Source organism: Scyliorhinus torazame, chromosome 7 (genome assembly GCF_047496885.1).
Source record: "Scyliorhinus torazame isolate Kashiwa2021f chromosome 7, sScyTor2.1, whole genome shotgun sequence".
Classification (NCBI taxonomy): domain Eukaryota; kingdom Metazoa; phylum Chordata; class Chondrichthyes; order Carcharhiniformes; family Scyliorhinidae; genus Scyliorhinus; species Scyliorhinus torazame.
Genome location: NC_092713.1, coordinates 80,237,347 through 80,254,951, shown reverse-complemented (window position 1 = coordinate 80,254,951; position 17,605 = coordinate 80,237,347). Strand labels below are relative to the sequence as shown.

Below are 17,605 nucleotides of genomic sequence, written 5' to 3'. Positions count from 1 at the left end.
GCATAGGTTTAAGGTGAGAGGGGCAAGGTTTAGAGTAGATGTACGAGGCAAGTTTTGTACACCGAGGGTAGTGGGTGCCTGGAACTCGCTGACGGAGGAGGTGGTGGAAGCAGGGACGATGGTGACATTTAAGGGGCATCTTGACAAATACATGAATAGGATGGGAATAGAGGGATACGGACCCAGGAAGTGTAGAAAATTGTAGTTTAGTCGGGCAGCATGGTCGGCACGGGCTTGGAGGGCCGAAGGGCCTGTTCCTGTGCTGTACATTTCTTTGTTCTTTGTTCAGTGCCGGCGAATCAGCTGGCAAGCCTTCATTTACGACGAGAAGTCCGTGAGGCCTTGTTAACTGAACCAATTGACGTTGCCGGCCTTGCTGGGCCGATCGACAGGAAGCTTGTGGCAATTCCTGCTCCCTACCACACTAGAAATCTTTCCGGAGAATTGCGCCCTTAGTTTAATTTAAGTGTCCCAGCTAGGATTATTGGCTGTGAAAGCAGAAACTGCTGGAAATATTGTCCAGGTCTGTCAAACTTTCTGACGAAGGGTTACACTTGAAATGTTATCTGTTTCTCTATTCACAGATGCTGCCAGACCTGCTGAGTATTTCCACCATTTTCTGATTTTATTTCAGATTTCCAGCTTCTGCAGGATTTTGCTTTTTGTTGTTGTAGGATTATTGGCTGTTTGCAGTCGGAGGGAGACCTTTTGGTTTAATAACATATTTCTGATATGAAATGAGGTTCAAGATTTCAAAAATAAATTATGACCAGCATCATCATTGTCACTTTGACAGGGGACGGCAGATGGTTCCATTGAAATAAAGAAGAGATTGGTATGTTAACGTTCATTCATGAGGCAGCCGTAGTTGCTTATACAAAATGACCTTTGAACAGTGGGATGATAAAAGCAACTTAGTTATTGCATTACACAGCACGTGGCTGTTTAATACTCTTGGGTGGAAGTGGGATGGGAGTGGGCTCAGTAGCCAATTTAATGCTCGTCCACCTAACCTGCCCCATGGTAGGCTGAGAGTCAGAAGTCAAACCACTAATCTGCAACCACAGGGTACAAAGGCATGATGACTCCCATGCTCCAAGCCAGTTGTGAAATTTGGTTGCAATTAATGATTAGTGAGGTCACCAATTCAGCGCATTAGTCAAATCCCATCTTTTCTACATGGGATTCTAGGATTTCTTTTGGTATCGTGAAGAGTGCAGTCTGTAATCCTCTTTGTTTACCATTATGACCAATTGGGTGATTGTTACATCGAATTCCATATTTTTTTACTGATCATTTCCTTTTTAAAAAAAAATTCCAATTAAGGGGCAATTTAGCGTGGCCAATCCATCGTATATGCAGACATGGGGAGAATGTGCAAAAGGACAGTGACCCGGGGCTGGGATCGAACCCGGGTCCTCGGCACCGTGAGGCAGCAATGCTAACCACTGTACCGCCCCATACCAATCATTTCCAATCAGTAACTTCATCTACTTTTCTTTTTCATTTAATTATGAAATGGCAAGACAAGCATTTGTTGCCCATCTCTAATTGCCTTTGAGAAAGAGGTTGTCTCTTTCTTGAACTGCTGCAGTCCATCTGTTATAGGTATACCCATAGTGCCCTTTGGAAAGCAGTTCTAGGTTTTGAGCCAGGAAAAGTGAAGGAGCTGTGATTATAGTTCCACGTCAAGATGGTGTATGACTTGGAGGGAACCTTGAAGGTAGTGATGTTCTCATGTGTCTGCTGCCCTTGTTCTTCTAGGTAATAAGGCTATGGGTTTGGAAAATGCTGTTGAAGGATCCTTGGCAAATTGCTACAGTGTATCTTGTAGATGTTACACACTGCTGCCACTGTTCACTGGAAGTGGAGAGAGTATATCTTTCAGGTGGTGAATGGGAGGGATGGTGGCATAGTGATAATATCACTGGATTCCAGAGTAATCTAGTAGTTCAGAGCCGCAGTCTAATGTTCTGGGGACAAGGGTTCAGACTCCACCACGGCAGCTGGTGGATTTTAAATTCAATTTATAATCTCGAATCAAAAAGCTAGTGTCAGTAATGGTAACCATGAAACCATTATCAATTGTTGTCAGAAAACATCTGGTTCACTAATGCCCTTTATGGATGGAAATTTGCTGTCCTTATGTGGTCTGGCCTACATGTGACTCCAGACACACAGCAATGTAGTGGACTCTACCTGCCCTCTGAAATTGCTGAGCAATTAGAGATGGGCAACAAATGTTGATCTTGTCAGTGACACCCACATCCCATAAAAGAATAAATTACAGAAATTCAAGCAAACTGCTGTGTCCTATCTAATGTTCAGTTTCTAAACAATTTGCTGGAGCTGCATGCATCCAGGCAAGTGTAGAATATTCCATCACACTCTTGACTTGTGCTTTGCAGATGGTGGACAAACTTTAGAGAGTCAGGTGCATTACTCACCACACAACTCCCAACCTTTGACCTGCTCATGACTCCACAGTATTTACATGGCTGGTATGTTTCTGATAAATGATAACCACCCAGGATGTTGATGATGGGGATTTGGTGATGGTAATACCATTGAATGTCAATGGAAAACCATTGGATTCTCTCTTGTTGGAAATGGTCATTGCTTGGCACTTGAGTGGTGCAAATCTTATTTGCTACTTATCATTCCAAGCCTATCTCAGTTTTGCTGCATCCTGACAAGACTGTATCAGTATCAAATGGTACTGAACACTATTCAATCATCAGTGAACATTCCCACCTCTGACCTTAGGGTGGACAGAAGGTCAATGATGAATGGAGCTGAAAATAATGCCCTGGGGCTGAGACGATTGGCTTCCAACAACCACAGCCATCATCCCTTGTGCTAGTTATAACGCCAACCAGTGGCGAGTTTGCCCCCGATTCAGATTGAGTTCAATTTTGTTAAGGCTCTTCGATGTCACATTTGGCCAAATGCTACCTTGGTGTCACCTCGCGTGTGAAAAGTGTTAAGTCGTTGCCTCGCTGATTATTTACTTGAAGTGAGGAACCAACAAGAGAATAATGGCAAAGGGAAAACACAAGACTCATCTTGACGCTGACCTCAAAACACGTCAGAAAGTTTAACTTGCACAATTTTTTACAGGCTGCATGTTAAATACTTCTGCTTGGTTTGAGAGTGAAGAAAATCACGTGCTGATGTCTGAATATCCTATTGGAATAAAATGATCACTTTTATCTTCTGATGTAATTTCTCAATGGTTTATATTTTAAAACATTCACACTTGTTTAATCTTGCTGCCAAGATAATCCAGTCAGAAATTAGATTTCAGTTTCTTTGGCAAAATATTTTTCCCTGTAAGGTTGAGAAAAGGATGCTGAAATTAAACTATTGTTCGTTTGAGGTTTTTCTGAGAACATATTACTCTGGACACGATATGGTTATCATATGTATCTTAGATCATTTATTCTCATCAGTTGTTACTGAGATTGTTGCTGCCTGTAGAAGAAGCAGCTCTTGAATCATTAAATATTTGTATGTTGTATTTCTTAGGCTGCAGAGAAAGTTGATCCAGTGATTAGGCCACCATCTCCCTGGAATAGTGAGAATTGTGTCAGCCAGGTAAATAAAGGACCAGATTTCTGTTGAAAATTGCATTCTTGAATTATGAATCAAATGGGGAGAGGGAGGGAGTGCGTGTGTATTGGTATGTGTACCTCAATAAACCCTTTTCCATGGCTTCTGTGTAAATTTGCTTGCTCTTCCCACAATCTCTGTATCCAGCTTAATTGTGAGGGCAGCCAGAACAACTTGCCCTCCCCTCTTGTATAAAAGCAGATGATAGAATCTGAAACAAAAACAGAAAATGCTGAGCAATCTCAGCAGGTCTGATAGCATCTCTGGAGAGAGAACGGAGTTAAACGTTAATTCTGTTCTCTCTCCAGAGATGCCGTCAGACCTGCTGAGATTGCCCAGCTTTTCTTGTTTTGCCCTCCACTCTTGTTCCTTTCAATGATGTTCTGGTTGATCTGGACACTGCTGTTTGGAGAACTGTAGCCTTGTACTTGCATATCTCCAATCCAAAATGGCATTGAGCCACTGAAAATTGCTCTTACATGGGCATTGTACAATACATTTGGAATATTGCAAAGTAGTTTTGATTTCTTAATAAAATATACAGCATAATTTCAGCCAAAGCTGAGCGTAGCTTTGTCTTGGAGATAAACTCAAGGATATGGTACTTTTAAACTTTACACCAATTGTATCATGTTGATTTGTACAGCACTGTATGTACTTTGAATACAGATGAGAGGAAAATCTGTTTCTTATTGTAAGGGTATCATGCAAAATGGCTTGGACAATCTAAGTCATAGGTTATTAGCCATAGCACAAAAATGTTCACAAAACTCTACATCGATTGGTCATGATTGGAGGGCCTCCTAATGGTCATTCAGTCCTTGAGCCTGTCCATGATCCTTAATTGGGAATTGAGTACAAAACTTGACCACTAATTTGTCTGCTGGCGAAAGATCAGATACCAACATAATGCTGGGTCGGGACCTGGAAATTCACACCATCTAGCAATTATACGTTCTGAAATTATTTTTCCTCCCAAAAGGTGGACTTGAATTCTGAGACAACTGCAGAAGAGGATGAAGTTGGGGAGTTAGCTTTATGGACTTCAGATGTGCAAGTGATTGAACTAAATAAGGGTTCGAAAGGTTTAGGTTTCAGCATCCTAGACTATCAGGTATTTTGCAGTTCATAAAATATACTTGCTTTTTATCAACACACAGTTTTACTTACCGTTTGTAGCTTTAAAGCTTTTGAATATGTTTGAACCATTAAGAATCTTTATTTGAAGTTCTGAACATAAAACAAGAGGATCTTGATAAAGGAACATCTTTTATTTCATGAACTGTTATATCTTCCATACTAAGTATTAATTTAGGAATGAAATACCAATGAGATATTTTTGTTTTTAGATTCTGTTTCAATTTTTTTGTTTCTAAACTCTCAGCCCTTTCTTATTTAAAAGTTAATTTGGGTTGTTTTCATATACTCTATTTACAATAGCTCTGGTTGGGGGAATTGTCACGATTGTGTATGGTTGAGGCCACCATTTGGTTCTGAATTTTTAATGTTGTGCTACTGTGTGTGGCACAGTCTAATCCAGTTGGATTTCTTCCCTGTTTCTATCAAACAATATTTTTGGTTTCCACTTGAAGGTATTTATGGAATAAATAAACCCAATAGGATAATGTATGTGTATAAAGGTTGGTGGTGAGAATGTTATGATATCTGATATTTTTGGAAGTTTTAAGACTTTTTTTTTCATTGCAATTTTGTATAACTGAGGATACTCTTCAATTTAATGCCAGGGTCTTTGCCCACAGGAGAATATCACAGCAGAACCTAATGCAAAACCAAAAACTACAACATTTTTAACATTAATTAATATTTGATAGCCATCTGTACTGCGGTTTAAATTTTAATGATCAAAATGAATTGACTATTCTATTAGCTATTTCTGGAAGACAGCACAATATTCCTTATGTGAGTTTGGATGCACCGTATAAAGCCTTGCCTTTGCTGGATTGACATTACTTCAAGCTAGCAGTGAAAATATGGCTCCAACTTACATTGCTGTGAAAATAAAACTAATGCTGCATTTTCCATACATTATACAATACCAGATCTATACAGGCAAATAAAACATGGCCAGTAATCAATTCTCTAAGCATTTTGTAAAGCTAACTTAAGCTACCCAGTTTGCTTCCCAGCAAAAATGATCGGAAAATAAAAAGAAATATTAAATAATTCTGAATAAAATGTTTATTCTAAGACAGATTATTTTGTCATGTATTTCATTGTTCTTTGTGAGACTATTCTATGTGCAAATTGGCAGTTGCACGTAACAGCAATGAATACACATAAATGAATGAAAGTCCTCATAGCCCCTGAGGACCATAAACTGCTCTCGCCTTTTGAGAGAGAGCTGATTGGTGGTGATTTAACCTGAATGTCAGCACACCTCAGGGGAGATTGAGAAGGCGGTGCCTTCGTGAATAACATCAGCAGGTACGGGAATTGAACCCATGCAATGTGTTGGCATTGCTCCGCATCACAAAATAGCCATCCAGCCAACTGAGCTAAGCGACCCCCAGTGTGGCCGAGCAGTATAAGGCTGGATTCAGGTTCTTGTCTCTGTTGAGGTATATTCTCAAGTCGCATGGCTGACAAAATTTCACCTAATTCATAGGAGGTCGGTTAGCTTGTCTCTTAGTCAAGTGTCAATCTCTTATGTCACCTTGAGAGTGGTACTGTTTCTCCAGTCCCACACATTAAACCTTTCACCCTAATACTACATCCCCCCAAGTCGTTCTCCAAATATATTTTGCATTTATATTTCCATACTATCCTTTCTGCCCTCAAGTCTCTGACTTCATAGCTTTAATCGGTCTGGAGGTTTCATGACTTTCTCTGATCATGTTCTTGTCAGACTTCAAAAAATTGGTAATCTCACTTTGGACTTCTTAGGTTGGACGTGGTTGGTCTTCAGTAAGAGTTGCAGTATATCCATTTTTGCCTTGCTCTAGAATTGGTGAGGTATAGGAATTAATACGGCTTGGCGAAAAGGGTGAAGTACAGGTCTTTGTCGAACACCACCTGGTCCAGAATGCTATATGCTGCAAAGACTACTTTCAATGACTTAATAACTGACACAGTGGTTTTAATGTGTGAACGTTTCACCTCAATCCACCTGGAGAAGAACTCGTCAATGAGAAGGAAAGATTTTCCATTTTATATATATATATATATATATATATATATATATATATATAATAACCATTCCCAGATGTTCCCATGGTTTATTGAGGAATTGGTCTCTTTTGTGCACCATGCACACCAGGCAATGTGAAGTCATTTTTTCTGTCGATCTCTATGTTCCCGATCACCACAGAGCAGACTGGGCTCGTGCTCTGCATTTTGTGATGCATACTTGGCCTTGGTGGATTCTTGCCAGAATCTCTGGTTGGAGTGACATGAGAATTATTAACCGGTCATCGTACACCAACAGATCATTAATTATGGTATTGTGTCCTTGTTTTTTCAAGTATATTTTCATTACTGTTCTTCCAGGACACTGCTGTGGCCATTCTTTCAGGACGTTGCTACGGCTAACCTTGCATGCAGCATTGATGAATGCAGATGCACCCCTTATCCTGCATCTGCTCTTGGCACATTTGTCGTAGCTTTTTAAAGCCAGCTATCAATTGTGTTGCCCCAAACTGGGGATAGGACTCAACCTCATTGACTAGATTAGCCTCCTGTTTATCCAGATGTATCTGCAGTGGTTTGTAGCTTGCTGCAGAATCTCTGGATTCTTGGCATTCCGGCAAGCTCCTTTTCATCCGGTAATGAGAATAATGTTTGTGGGCAGTGTTGACGACTACTTTTAGCCCAATTATGTAATTAGAGATTTTCTCATGAACTCATATGACTGCAAGAACCTCCTTCTCCACAGCCACATACCTAATTTTTGGTTCAGATAATGCCGGAGACAGATAGTAGACTGGTCTACGGCACCTGTTCAGTTTCTCTTGAAACAGGACTGTCTGTAGATGCATTCACTGCGATTGTGGTTGGTAATAATAATAATCTTTATTGTCACAAGTGAAGTTACTGTGAAAAGCCCCTAGTTGCCACATTCCGGTACCTGTTCAGGTACACAGAGGGAGAATTCAGAATGTCCAATTCACCTAACGGCACGTCTTTCGGGACTTGTGGGAGGAAACCGGAGCACCCGGAGGAAACCCATGCAGACATGGGGAGAACGTGCAGACTCTGCACAAACAATGACCCAACCCAGGAATCGAAACTTGAGGCCCTGCAGTTGTGAAGCAACAGTGCTAACCACTGTGCTACCATGCCGCCCTTGGTACGGGTGGGACGTAGTGTGTTAGATTAATCTGGTGAGAGCAGCATGTCTTTAATCTGTTGGAATGCTTGGTTGCATCCCAACACCATGCTTAAGCCTTCTTCAATCGGTGTCTCTTGGAATCTGTGAGTTGCGCTAGGTTTCGCAGCAGGTTTACCACACCAAGGAATTGTAGAAGATACGGAATGGATAATGGGGTTGGAAATTTACTGATGGCCCTTGTTTTTTGTTTTTTGCCTATGCTACTCACAATGTGGCCTAAAAATTGAATGGATGTTTTGGAGAATTCATACTTATTGTTGGACATCAGTCTTTCTTCCTGCGAATGGTTCAGAACAGCTTTCCCTAACAGAAAATGTTGACATCGATTCAGCATTCAATTGCGCTCCAAACAGTCAAACATCATTTGACATCAAATGATGTAACTCTCACGCCTTCATATTGCCCAGTTCTGTGATTGATCTGGCCCTTCCATCTGCCCAAATCAGTTTGGCAAGCTGGATTTGGAATCCATAGCTCTTTTAAGGTTTGCTTGGAATTTTTATACTTCTATGCTGTAATTGTGTTTTCCTGCACCGAGCAGCCTTTCACTGAGACCCACTGTCACTGACTCAATTTGGAAATCATTCCTAAACCTTGCAGAGTGTTTAAAGCTGAACGTTAATTTTTTTATGCATCTCTCTGCATCCACGTCTTCCATGAAGCTCTTTTGGAGGTTTTCGATTGTCTTACTGAGTTCTTCAGTTTTGGAACTTTTTTTTAGGTCAGACTATCAAATTTTTTTTGAGATTTGGGGGTCCTTCACAGCTGCTTTTTAAAAGTTGGTTTTCTGAGATTTCAGACCCCTTGATTGTCACCCCCATTTTTATGTTGATTGTGACTTGCTAAGGAATGGTATGTAATAACTGGTTTATTGGATGTTTCTGCGATTGTGTTTCTGAGATAAGTGAAGTTATCTACAACCTTCAGGATTGTGCTATTGATAGTTATAGTTTAAATTTAAGCACTATTTTCTTCCAAAGTTTAGTTCCTCTTGTCCCAGGGTTATCTTCACCTCAGAACATTTTTGGCAGGGCAAGAGAAAGCCTGCTCTGTGCTCAATTACAGTTTTCCAAGTGTTTTAGTAGGATGGTTGTTATGCATTAGCCCATTCTACAGCCTAGTTAAGGCTGATCAAATGCATCCCAGCTGTAGCTGCTGGACTGAAATGACAGGCAGCGCCAAGTCTTGAATTTGTGATCATCTGGTTGGTAAACTCGTGGTGCAACCGCAAGACTACTGGGTTGTCTCTTCTCAATCCATTTTTAATGAAAAACATATGCAATTCTTGCTAGATTTGTACATTAACTGTTCAACGCATAATTACATTTAACCTCCCTACCATAAAAAGATAGATTGGCTCTATTAAGTTTATATAAAATTGAACAAACTGCATCTGTAACCAAACAGCCACAGTAATAAACTGAATAATACTCCAGGTTAATTTAATCCGATTTATTAAAAAATAAGAGTTATTGTACACTAGATTAACTGGGCAACCAGTTAACTGGTTGAATATCGTTGGGCTAGAATTTCTGAACATTTAGTAATGCCTCTGGAGTACAATATTCGGAAGGGTTTTGTTCCTGTTACGGACATACTCCGTTTCCTTTTTTCAGTTTTATCAGTTTTGAATTTGAATTCTTTGTACAACAAATGTTTTGAACTCAATTTATGATCTTCAGCCCCAATAAGCATCATCGTAAAGAGCATTTTAACGGTCAGTATATTTCTTGCCCAACAAGGGAAGATGCATTGCAGGAGCTGGGTCTGGAAAATTAGGTGGATCAAATGTCAGGAGGGAAACATTGAGGTAACAGTGATCATGATGTCATAAGGTTTAGGTTATTTATGGAAAAGGACAAAGAGCAATCCAGACTAAAAATATTTAATTGGAGGAGGGCCAATATCAGTGGGTTGAGAATGGATATGTCTTGGGTAAATTGCAATGAATGATTGAGAGGCAAAATGATAAAAGAACAATGGGCTATCTTTAAATTGATGATAGTTCAGGCACAGTTGAGATATATATCGCCAAGGAGGAAAGGTAGATCAACGAAACTCCCTGATGAGAAAAGAGACAGAAATAAGATGAAACAGAATAAGGGGGCATATAATAGATGTCAGGTTGTTAATGCAAATGAGAACCTGGCTGCATATGAGAAGTTCAGATTCAAGGCAATTTAGGAATATGATTAAAAAGGCATTTGCATCCTGCGCTTCATAAATGTAAGTATCCAAAAGCATGGAAGTTTTGATGAATCTTTATAAAACACTGGTTCCACCTGAACAGGAGTATTGTGTCCAATTCTGGGTGGCACATATTGGGAAGGATGTGAAAGCTTTATAGAGGGTGGAGGAAAATTTGACGAGAATGACTCCAAGGACGAGAGACTCCATGTACGAGGATAAATCGCAGAAGCTGGTGCTGCTCTCCTTAGAGAAGCAAAGATTGAAAGGTAATTTAATGGAGGTGTTCATAACCAAGAGGGTCTCAACAGAGAAGATGGGTAGAGACTGTTCCTGTTGGCAGCAGGGTCAGGAACCAGAGGGCACTAATTTATGGTGATTGGCAAAAGAAACAGTGACATGAGAAACTTTTCACACATCCAAGCGGTAAGGACCCTGGAATGCATTGCCTGAGAGTGAGGTGGAAATACATTCAACTGCAGATTTCAAAAGGGAATCATATAAGCACCTGAAGAAAGAAAAGTGCTGTGCTATGGGGAAAGGGTGAGAGAATGTAACTAGCTGAGTTACTCTTATAGAGAGCCAGATTGAACACGGCAGGCTGAATGGTTTCCTTCTGTGATGTAAGCTTTCTATAATTTTATTTATAAGAAGTCACATTGGTTCCTAAACAATTTTTGCCTCGCATTTCATGTTTGTGCGGGGTCAGGAAAGAGTGTGAACTTAATAATAATCTTTATTAGTGTCACAAATAGGCTTACATTAGCACTGCAATAAAGTTACTGTGAAAATCCCCCAGTCGCCACACTCCGGTGCCTGTTTGGGTACACGAGGGAGAATTCAGAATGTCCAATTCACCTAACAAGCATGTATTTCGGGACTGTGGGAGGAAACCAGAGCACCGGGAGGAAACCCACCCAGACATGGGAGAATGTGCAGACTCCGCACAGACAGTGACCCAAATTGGGAATCGAACCTGGGACCCTCGCGCTGTGAAGCTACCGTGCCTCCCAACTTGGCTAATTTGGTCTGTTATTAAATCACATCTTTTGAAAAGAATGTCCAGTTACTTAAAATTATATCATTTGTGATAGGATCACATTAATGAAGTAAACTGTACAATTTGACTTAACTGATATATTCTCATTTTTAATTTTTTTGTGAAGCTAGAAGCTGTTTTTAACTCTAGGTTTAAATTTTTGGCACTCATTTAATTTTTAAGTTTATTCTGGCTGGATAGAAAGCTGTGGAAAACAAGTTTCTAGCTTAAGATTTTGTTTGCAGTTACTGCCAAATAGGTATGACCAATGCATAGAAATAGAAAAGATTTTAAATATGTTTGAAAACAACGGATTAAAGAGAAACTTAAAAGTATAAGGAAATCTGAACTCTACTATTATGAATTCTGAAGCTCATAATAGCTAATTGAAAATGTATGCAGAGGAAATATACTAATTTTGTAATTATTTGCAAGGAAAAAGCTGAAAAAGAATAACATTGAAAACGACAAATTACATGACAGGAAAAAAATTTAAGATATTTTGATGAGAGACCAAACATAATGTTGGATTAAAAAAATAAAACTATTGCTGGCAGAAGTGTCACATTTAGTTCATTGTTGTAATTGAATCTGTGCGGCAAATTTGCGTTTTTTTGTTGAAAATGTTGAAAGCATATTCGTTACCCGAACTTGTAAAGAATCAACTAAAGAAACGTAGAATATTCTGACCTTAATAATTCAATTTAGATCATTCATAATACCGTGGAAAATTTAAGTTATTTGCAACTTAAACTGGTCAACAAGGTTATAATAACCTTGGAATAAAGACATTTCCTATAAATTGTACTTTATTTTGCACAGAGTAAAGTTTTCAATACAAATTAACTATGCATTTAAGTGCATGTTCAGATGAAATGCTGTCTTTCTGTATGCACACAATTTCCTCAGGGTCCAAAGAATGTGATTGACACTAGCTGTATAGCAGCTGCATTTTCTTTTTCTATTCGTCACCTGGAGAGTATGAGATTACCTTACAAACACACATTTAAAGAATATTTGTAAGCCTCATTGAATTACTTTTCAAAGTATTTCTTCATTTTTTGCCCCCTTTTCATTATTTATTTTAATTTTAAGAGAAAATAATTTCAGAAATAAAACTCCCACTATAAATTTTATGATTTCTAATGTAGTTAACATGAACATTTTGTGACATTTAAAAAAAGTTTCAGTGTGAAAAAAAGGATTACAGCAGACTATATTAACTTTTCAATTGTTCTATGGCAGGGCCACTGAGTCCATAATGGGAAGTTTAATAGCCAGTGCCACCACTCAGAATTTGCTGGAGCATGATCCATTTGTGAGAATCTTTTCTCCATTATTCACCTTGAAAATCTTTTTGCACCGCAATTTACAGGTAGTGTGGTTGATAATGGGAGATCTAAGAATTTGGTGACTGATGGGACCAATGGCTTATCTGATTAACCAATGTGGTTTAATGATGGAGAAGAAAAAGAAGCGGGATGGAGAAGGAAGTAGAATGGGTTAGAGTCAAATTAAATTTGGAAAGACAAATAAAGCACAGGAAAAAATGATTAGATTAATAGAAATCAAGAGGCAGAATAGAAAGTTTAAAAAAAACAAATTAACATGTACAATTTCAGAAACTTCTAAAAAGGGTTTGTTACGTGCAGAAATAAGATTGCACAGTTTCAATTGTTTCTCTTCTGGGCTGAAGAGATGGAGTAGCACGCCAGGGTCATAAATCTGGTCATTAAATGGATTATTATGTTGTTCAGTACTGACTCTAACACTGTGATGATTTTAACTTATTTTAAAAGAATAAATGCAGTGCATTCTTGAAACATGCAGAAAACTTGTTGCTGCTGCAATTTTCAAAATGCTAATGTTAAGTTAGTTGCTTAAATAATCCAGCAATTTGTGGTGATTTCCAACTCAGGCTCGTCCCTTTCGCACCATAAATTGCTGGGTTATTTATATGCTTATAACAGCCTGCACATGAAACTCTTCATTATTTTCCAAGTGCAGTCTGGGCCAATGTGTTGATATGTTAAACATATAATTTGTATTCTGTACTCGGATGAAGGGTGGCACAGCGGTTAGCACTGCTGTCTCACAGCTCCAGTTTAAATTACGGCCTTTGGTGACTGTGTAGAGTTTGCACGTTCTCCCTCTGTTTGTGTGGTTTTTCTCAGGGTGCCCCGTTTCCTCCTAGTCCAAAGATGTGTAGATTATATAGATTGGCCATGCTAAATTGTCTCTTAGTGTCCAAAGATGTGCAGGTTAGGTGGATTAGCCATGATCAATGCGCGGCGTTACGGGCATAGGGCGAGAGAGTGGGCCTAGGTAGAGCGCTGTTTTGGAGGGTCGGTGCACATCTGATGTTCCGAATGGCCTCCTTTTGCACTTTAGGAATTCTATCGATTCTATTCTATGGAAATATAATTGCACCATCCATTCTAGATGGAATTTACATATGATGTATTTGAAAACTACATTTTTTTACAGAAAGAATAGGAAATTCTGCCCTTGTATTTTGGTTCACATGCAACTTTTAAACCCATACTTTCAAGCAGTTCCAATGCAAACAATTGGCAAAAAATATATTTTGTTGTGAATTTAATTCTGTTATATTTCATAAAACTCTGTTAGGCATTTGATTTTTTTTTTTGTGTGGCATATATGATTATTGTAGTTTATGATTTATATTGAGAATTGTCATCGATACATATGATTAATGTAGATTGTGATTGATATAGAGAATTATACATCTCACCTCATGATATTGCCCTATCCAATTACACAACAATGGCTATAAAGGGAGTATGAAAAAAAACTTGCAAGGGATATCAAAATCAACATTAAAACGTTTACAATTACATTCGGAAAATAGGGTGATGAGGGAACTTTGAAACTAATCATCGTGATGTTGTCCATGAAATAAAGAGATGGTGGAGATGTTGAAGAATTACTGGGTGTCAGTATTTGCAGTTGAGGAAGAGGTGCCAGACATTTCAAAGGAATTATTATGGAATCATAGACTCAACAAAATTAACATAAGCAAGATAACAGTAATGGAGAAATTAATGGCACTACAGATTGGCAAATCCCCAGGGCCAGATGGTTTCCATCCCAGGGTTTGAAATGAGATCGGTGAGAATATTGCAGATGCCCTAATTAGACTTTCCAAAGTTCTCTTGATTCTGTAATCATTCCTTTAGATTGGGGAATTGCGCATGTCACTCCATTATTTAAGAAAGGTGACAGAGGAAAATGAGGGAATTATAGATTTATCAGCTGTTACTGGGAAATTGCTGGCGTCTATAATTAAAGATGGGGCGACTGAACACCTTGAAAGTTCTCAGCTGATCTGAGAGTACCCACATTGATTTGTAAAAGGTAGGTCATGCCTGATGAATATGATAGAATTTTTTGAAGTAATGGACGGCGGAATGTCAACTTAGTGTTAAAACCAGATAAACTGGTTTAAGACAAAAATTGCTTTAGGCCAGTATGTCCCCAGTCACTAGGTCCAATTAAACTATAAGTTTAACTACTTCAGAAAATTTCCATTCCCGGTAACTTATCAGATTTTTCACTGTATGAAATCTCAAAAATATCTTTCCAAATTGCTTACTTGAATTGTAAATTTCTTAACTTCTGGAGAACGAAACATGCATGTTAAAGCCAGATACCATGAACTGATTCCAATGCATGAATAGTTCAGTGTCGTAGACTGTGCATGTTATTTTTAATAAACTATGGAGGAATATGTTCATTTTTCTTTAGTAGGTAACAGGATATCTTTGGACTCAACTCTGTAGTGATTCATATATTATTAGTACACAATTGTCACAATGTAAAACTTTTCTATAACCTGAGAACAGGAATGGGTTAGTTGATTTTGCACAAGCATTCCAGAAAGTGAACCAATAATGTGAAGTGTGCACATTAATTTGTGAACCATTATATGTTATAAATTTGAACGGTTATCTTTTACCAACACATTCATCTGCATGAACAGAAGAATATGGATAGAGCATTAAAAAAAAATCTTGGTTTAAAAAGATTTCATGCGTAATATGTAATTACAAAGCCTTTATGATATTAGCAATTAATATTAGCATAATTAATGTTTACATATTTTACATAGGCTGTTATGTGTTCCAAAATCTAATTTTTCAGAGTACCAATCCTGCTTCTTCCAATATGGGAAACTCTGACCTCTACCCATAAGGACACGTCAAATTTATTTACCTTTATATTGTATGGACACTTTTTCCTTGTTTATTTTTTTGCTGCTTATTGCTTCCTGAAATATGCGAGCAGAGAGTGTCAATATTCTGTTACTTTGAAACTTCAAATCTATTATACAATGCGTGGGCTATGTTTAGCATACTGCCTATCCACATTGCTTTTGACTGGGACAACAGAACTTCACATATGCAAGCTCAAATAAATGCATGCATGATCACCTATTAATAATCTTCATTAGTGTCGCAATTAGGCTTACATTAACATTGCAATGAAGTTACTGTGAAAATCCCCTAGTCCCATGCTACGGCGGCTGTTCGGGTACAACAAATAGTCCAACAAATTGTTGCCATTTCTGTTCCTCAGCTTAGTGGAGAATGATAAAGTCATTAGTGATTGGGGCTGAAGTATCCTTCTCCTTTCCTGAAAGAGTGTAGCTCCACAGAGACCCTTCCCTAATGGTGCTGCAATGATGTGAGCTAATTGCATGTTGAACCTCATCTTCTCGCTTAATGACACTGCTGGTACAGTGAAACAGAGTATCTTATACTTGCTTGAATTTCCTTTTTGGCATTTTTCCTTGATTGATAAATGTTGTTTTATTTGTTATTAATATTGTTCAGCATTTGGTTTTCCTTTTTCACAAAAAGTGCTGAATTTACATAAATTAGCAATGGTTTTGTTAGTCTGGCATGCCTATGCAAAATAAACCATCTGGATAGTATATATTTTGCAAGGAATATTTGTTGATTAATGCATTGATAAAGTGCATTCCAAAGAAAGCATGTGGAATTAATATATGCTTTTAGCTATGGGTGCTTTTTATGTGTGCTGTGTACTTTGACTGAGCTTGCTTTATATCTTTTTTAAAAATCTAACCTACTTCTTATGGTCTTTGGCTCCCTCTGCAGGATCCTTTAGATCCCGCGTGTACTGTTATTGTTATTCGTTCTTTGGTGGTTGGTGGGGTTGCTGAATGTGATGGCAGGGTACTACCCGGGGATCGGCTCATCTTTGTCAATGACCACAATCTAGAGAATACTGCTTTGGGGGAAGCTGTTCAGGCTCTGAAAGACGCACCGACTGGCAAAGTCCGCCTTGGCATCTGCAAACCAATGGTGGTAAGCACCAATAATGTTCATGAAATACAAAAATGTGATTATTTCATGGTTATAAAAGAATTTCTACTTTTATAAACTGCTTTTACAAGACAAAAAACTTGTAATTTATCTTGTTAGCATGGAAATATAACTGAAATAATCATTTTGGCTTTTTTTCTGTATAAGTCAACAGACGACAATATTTCAATAAACTGCTTCATTTAAAATATGTTCATTTGCCATGTAATTTGGACTGAAGGATTAAATCTTTCAGTGGCGATATAGGTAGTGATTACAATTTCATTATGAATACAATCAAAATTTCTGAAATACAATAAAAATTAAATAAGTGGCTTATCCATTTCGAAAAAGCCCAAATGTTCTGTATTTCAGCACGGAACTTAGAATGTTTGCAAATTATTTTTCTAAGATGCTTGAAATTATGATTTTATTTGCTATGAGTTGAAATGTAACCACGTTTGCATAGTTTTAGTGGAAGAGTCTGTTAGTCAGAGGAAATTTCCTACATCCACTTATTATCAACTTTGAAATGGCCTTCTATTTTTAACAAAGTAGTAACTGATAAATTAACATCATAGGAAGTATAAGTATAACCCCTTCCAGAGCATTGCATGGCAATAAACTTGGATTGAAATATATTTTCATATTCCCCAATGTTCTTACAAAGATGCTGCAGTAGATTTTTACATGGGTTAGTTTGGTGCATTGAACTGAGTAAGACTAATACATGCTCAACTGCAGACAAGTAATATTGAACTCGCTTTCTTTATACCTCCCCAAAGGAGGGGGCAGCAGAGAGGACAATAAAACAAAATGTGCAGATTTTGCAATGTACTACACCCCATCCCCACTTAAAGATAACAACTGATACATTAAAATATAAAAGGACACATGTACATAAATTCCCAGATTATAATAAGACTAAATCAACATCAACAGTACCTGAAAATTTAACAGATTGAGTTGCATTTTTTTTAGTGTAAAACCATAAGACCATAAGACATAGGAGCAGAATTAGGCCATTGGCCCATCGAGTCTGCTCTGCCATTCAATCATGGTTGATAT

At 38.1% G+C, this 17,605-nt stretch overlaps 1 protein-coding gene across 8 annotated transcripts in view; it reads left to right on the top strand.

Annotated features, from left to right (window-relative positions):
* Positions 1-17,605, top strand: part of patj (PATJ crumbs cell polarity complex component) — a 565,709-nt gene that overhangs the window by 112,730 nt on the left and 435,374 nt on the right. For 6 of the 8 annotated variants that reach the window (XM_072510950.1, XM_072510954.1, XM_072510951.1 and 3 more), the window contains 3 exons: positions 3,529-3,597; positions 4,595-4,726; positions 16,331-16,540. In XM_072510950.1, coding sequence (XP_072367051.1) covers positions 3,529-3,597; positions 4,595-4,726; positions 16,331-16,540 — 411 coding nt within the window. The remainder of the gene's footprint in view (positions 1-3,528; positions 3,598-4,594; positions 4,727-16,330; positions 16,541-17,605) is intronic. The other 2 variants (XM_072510952.1, XM_072510955.1) reach the window with 2 other exon arrangements.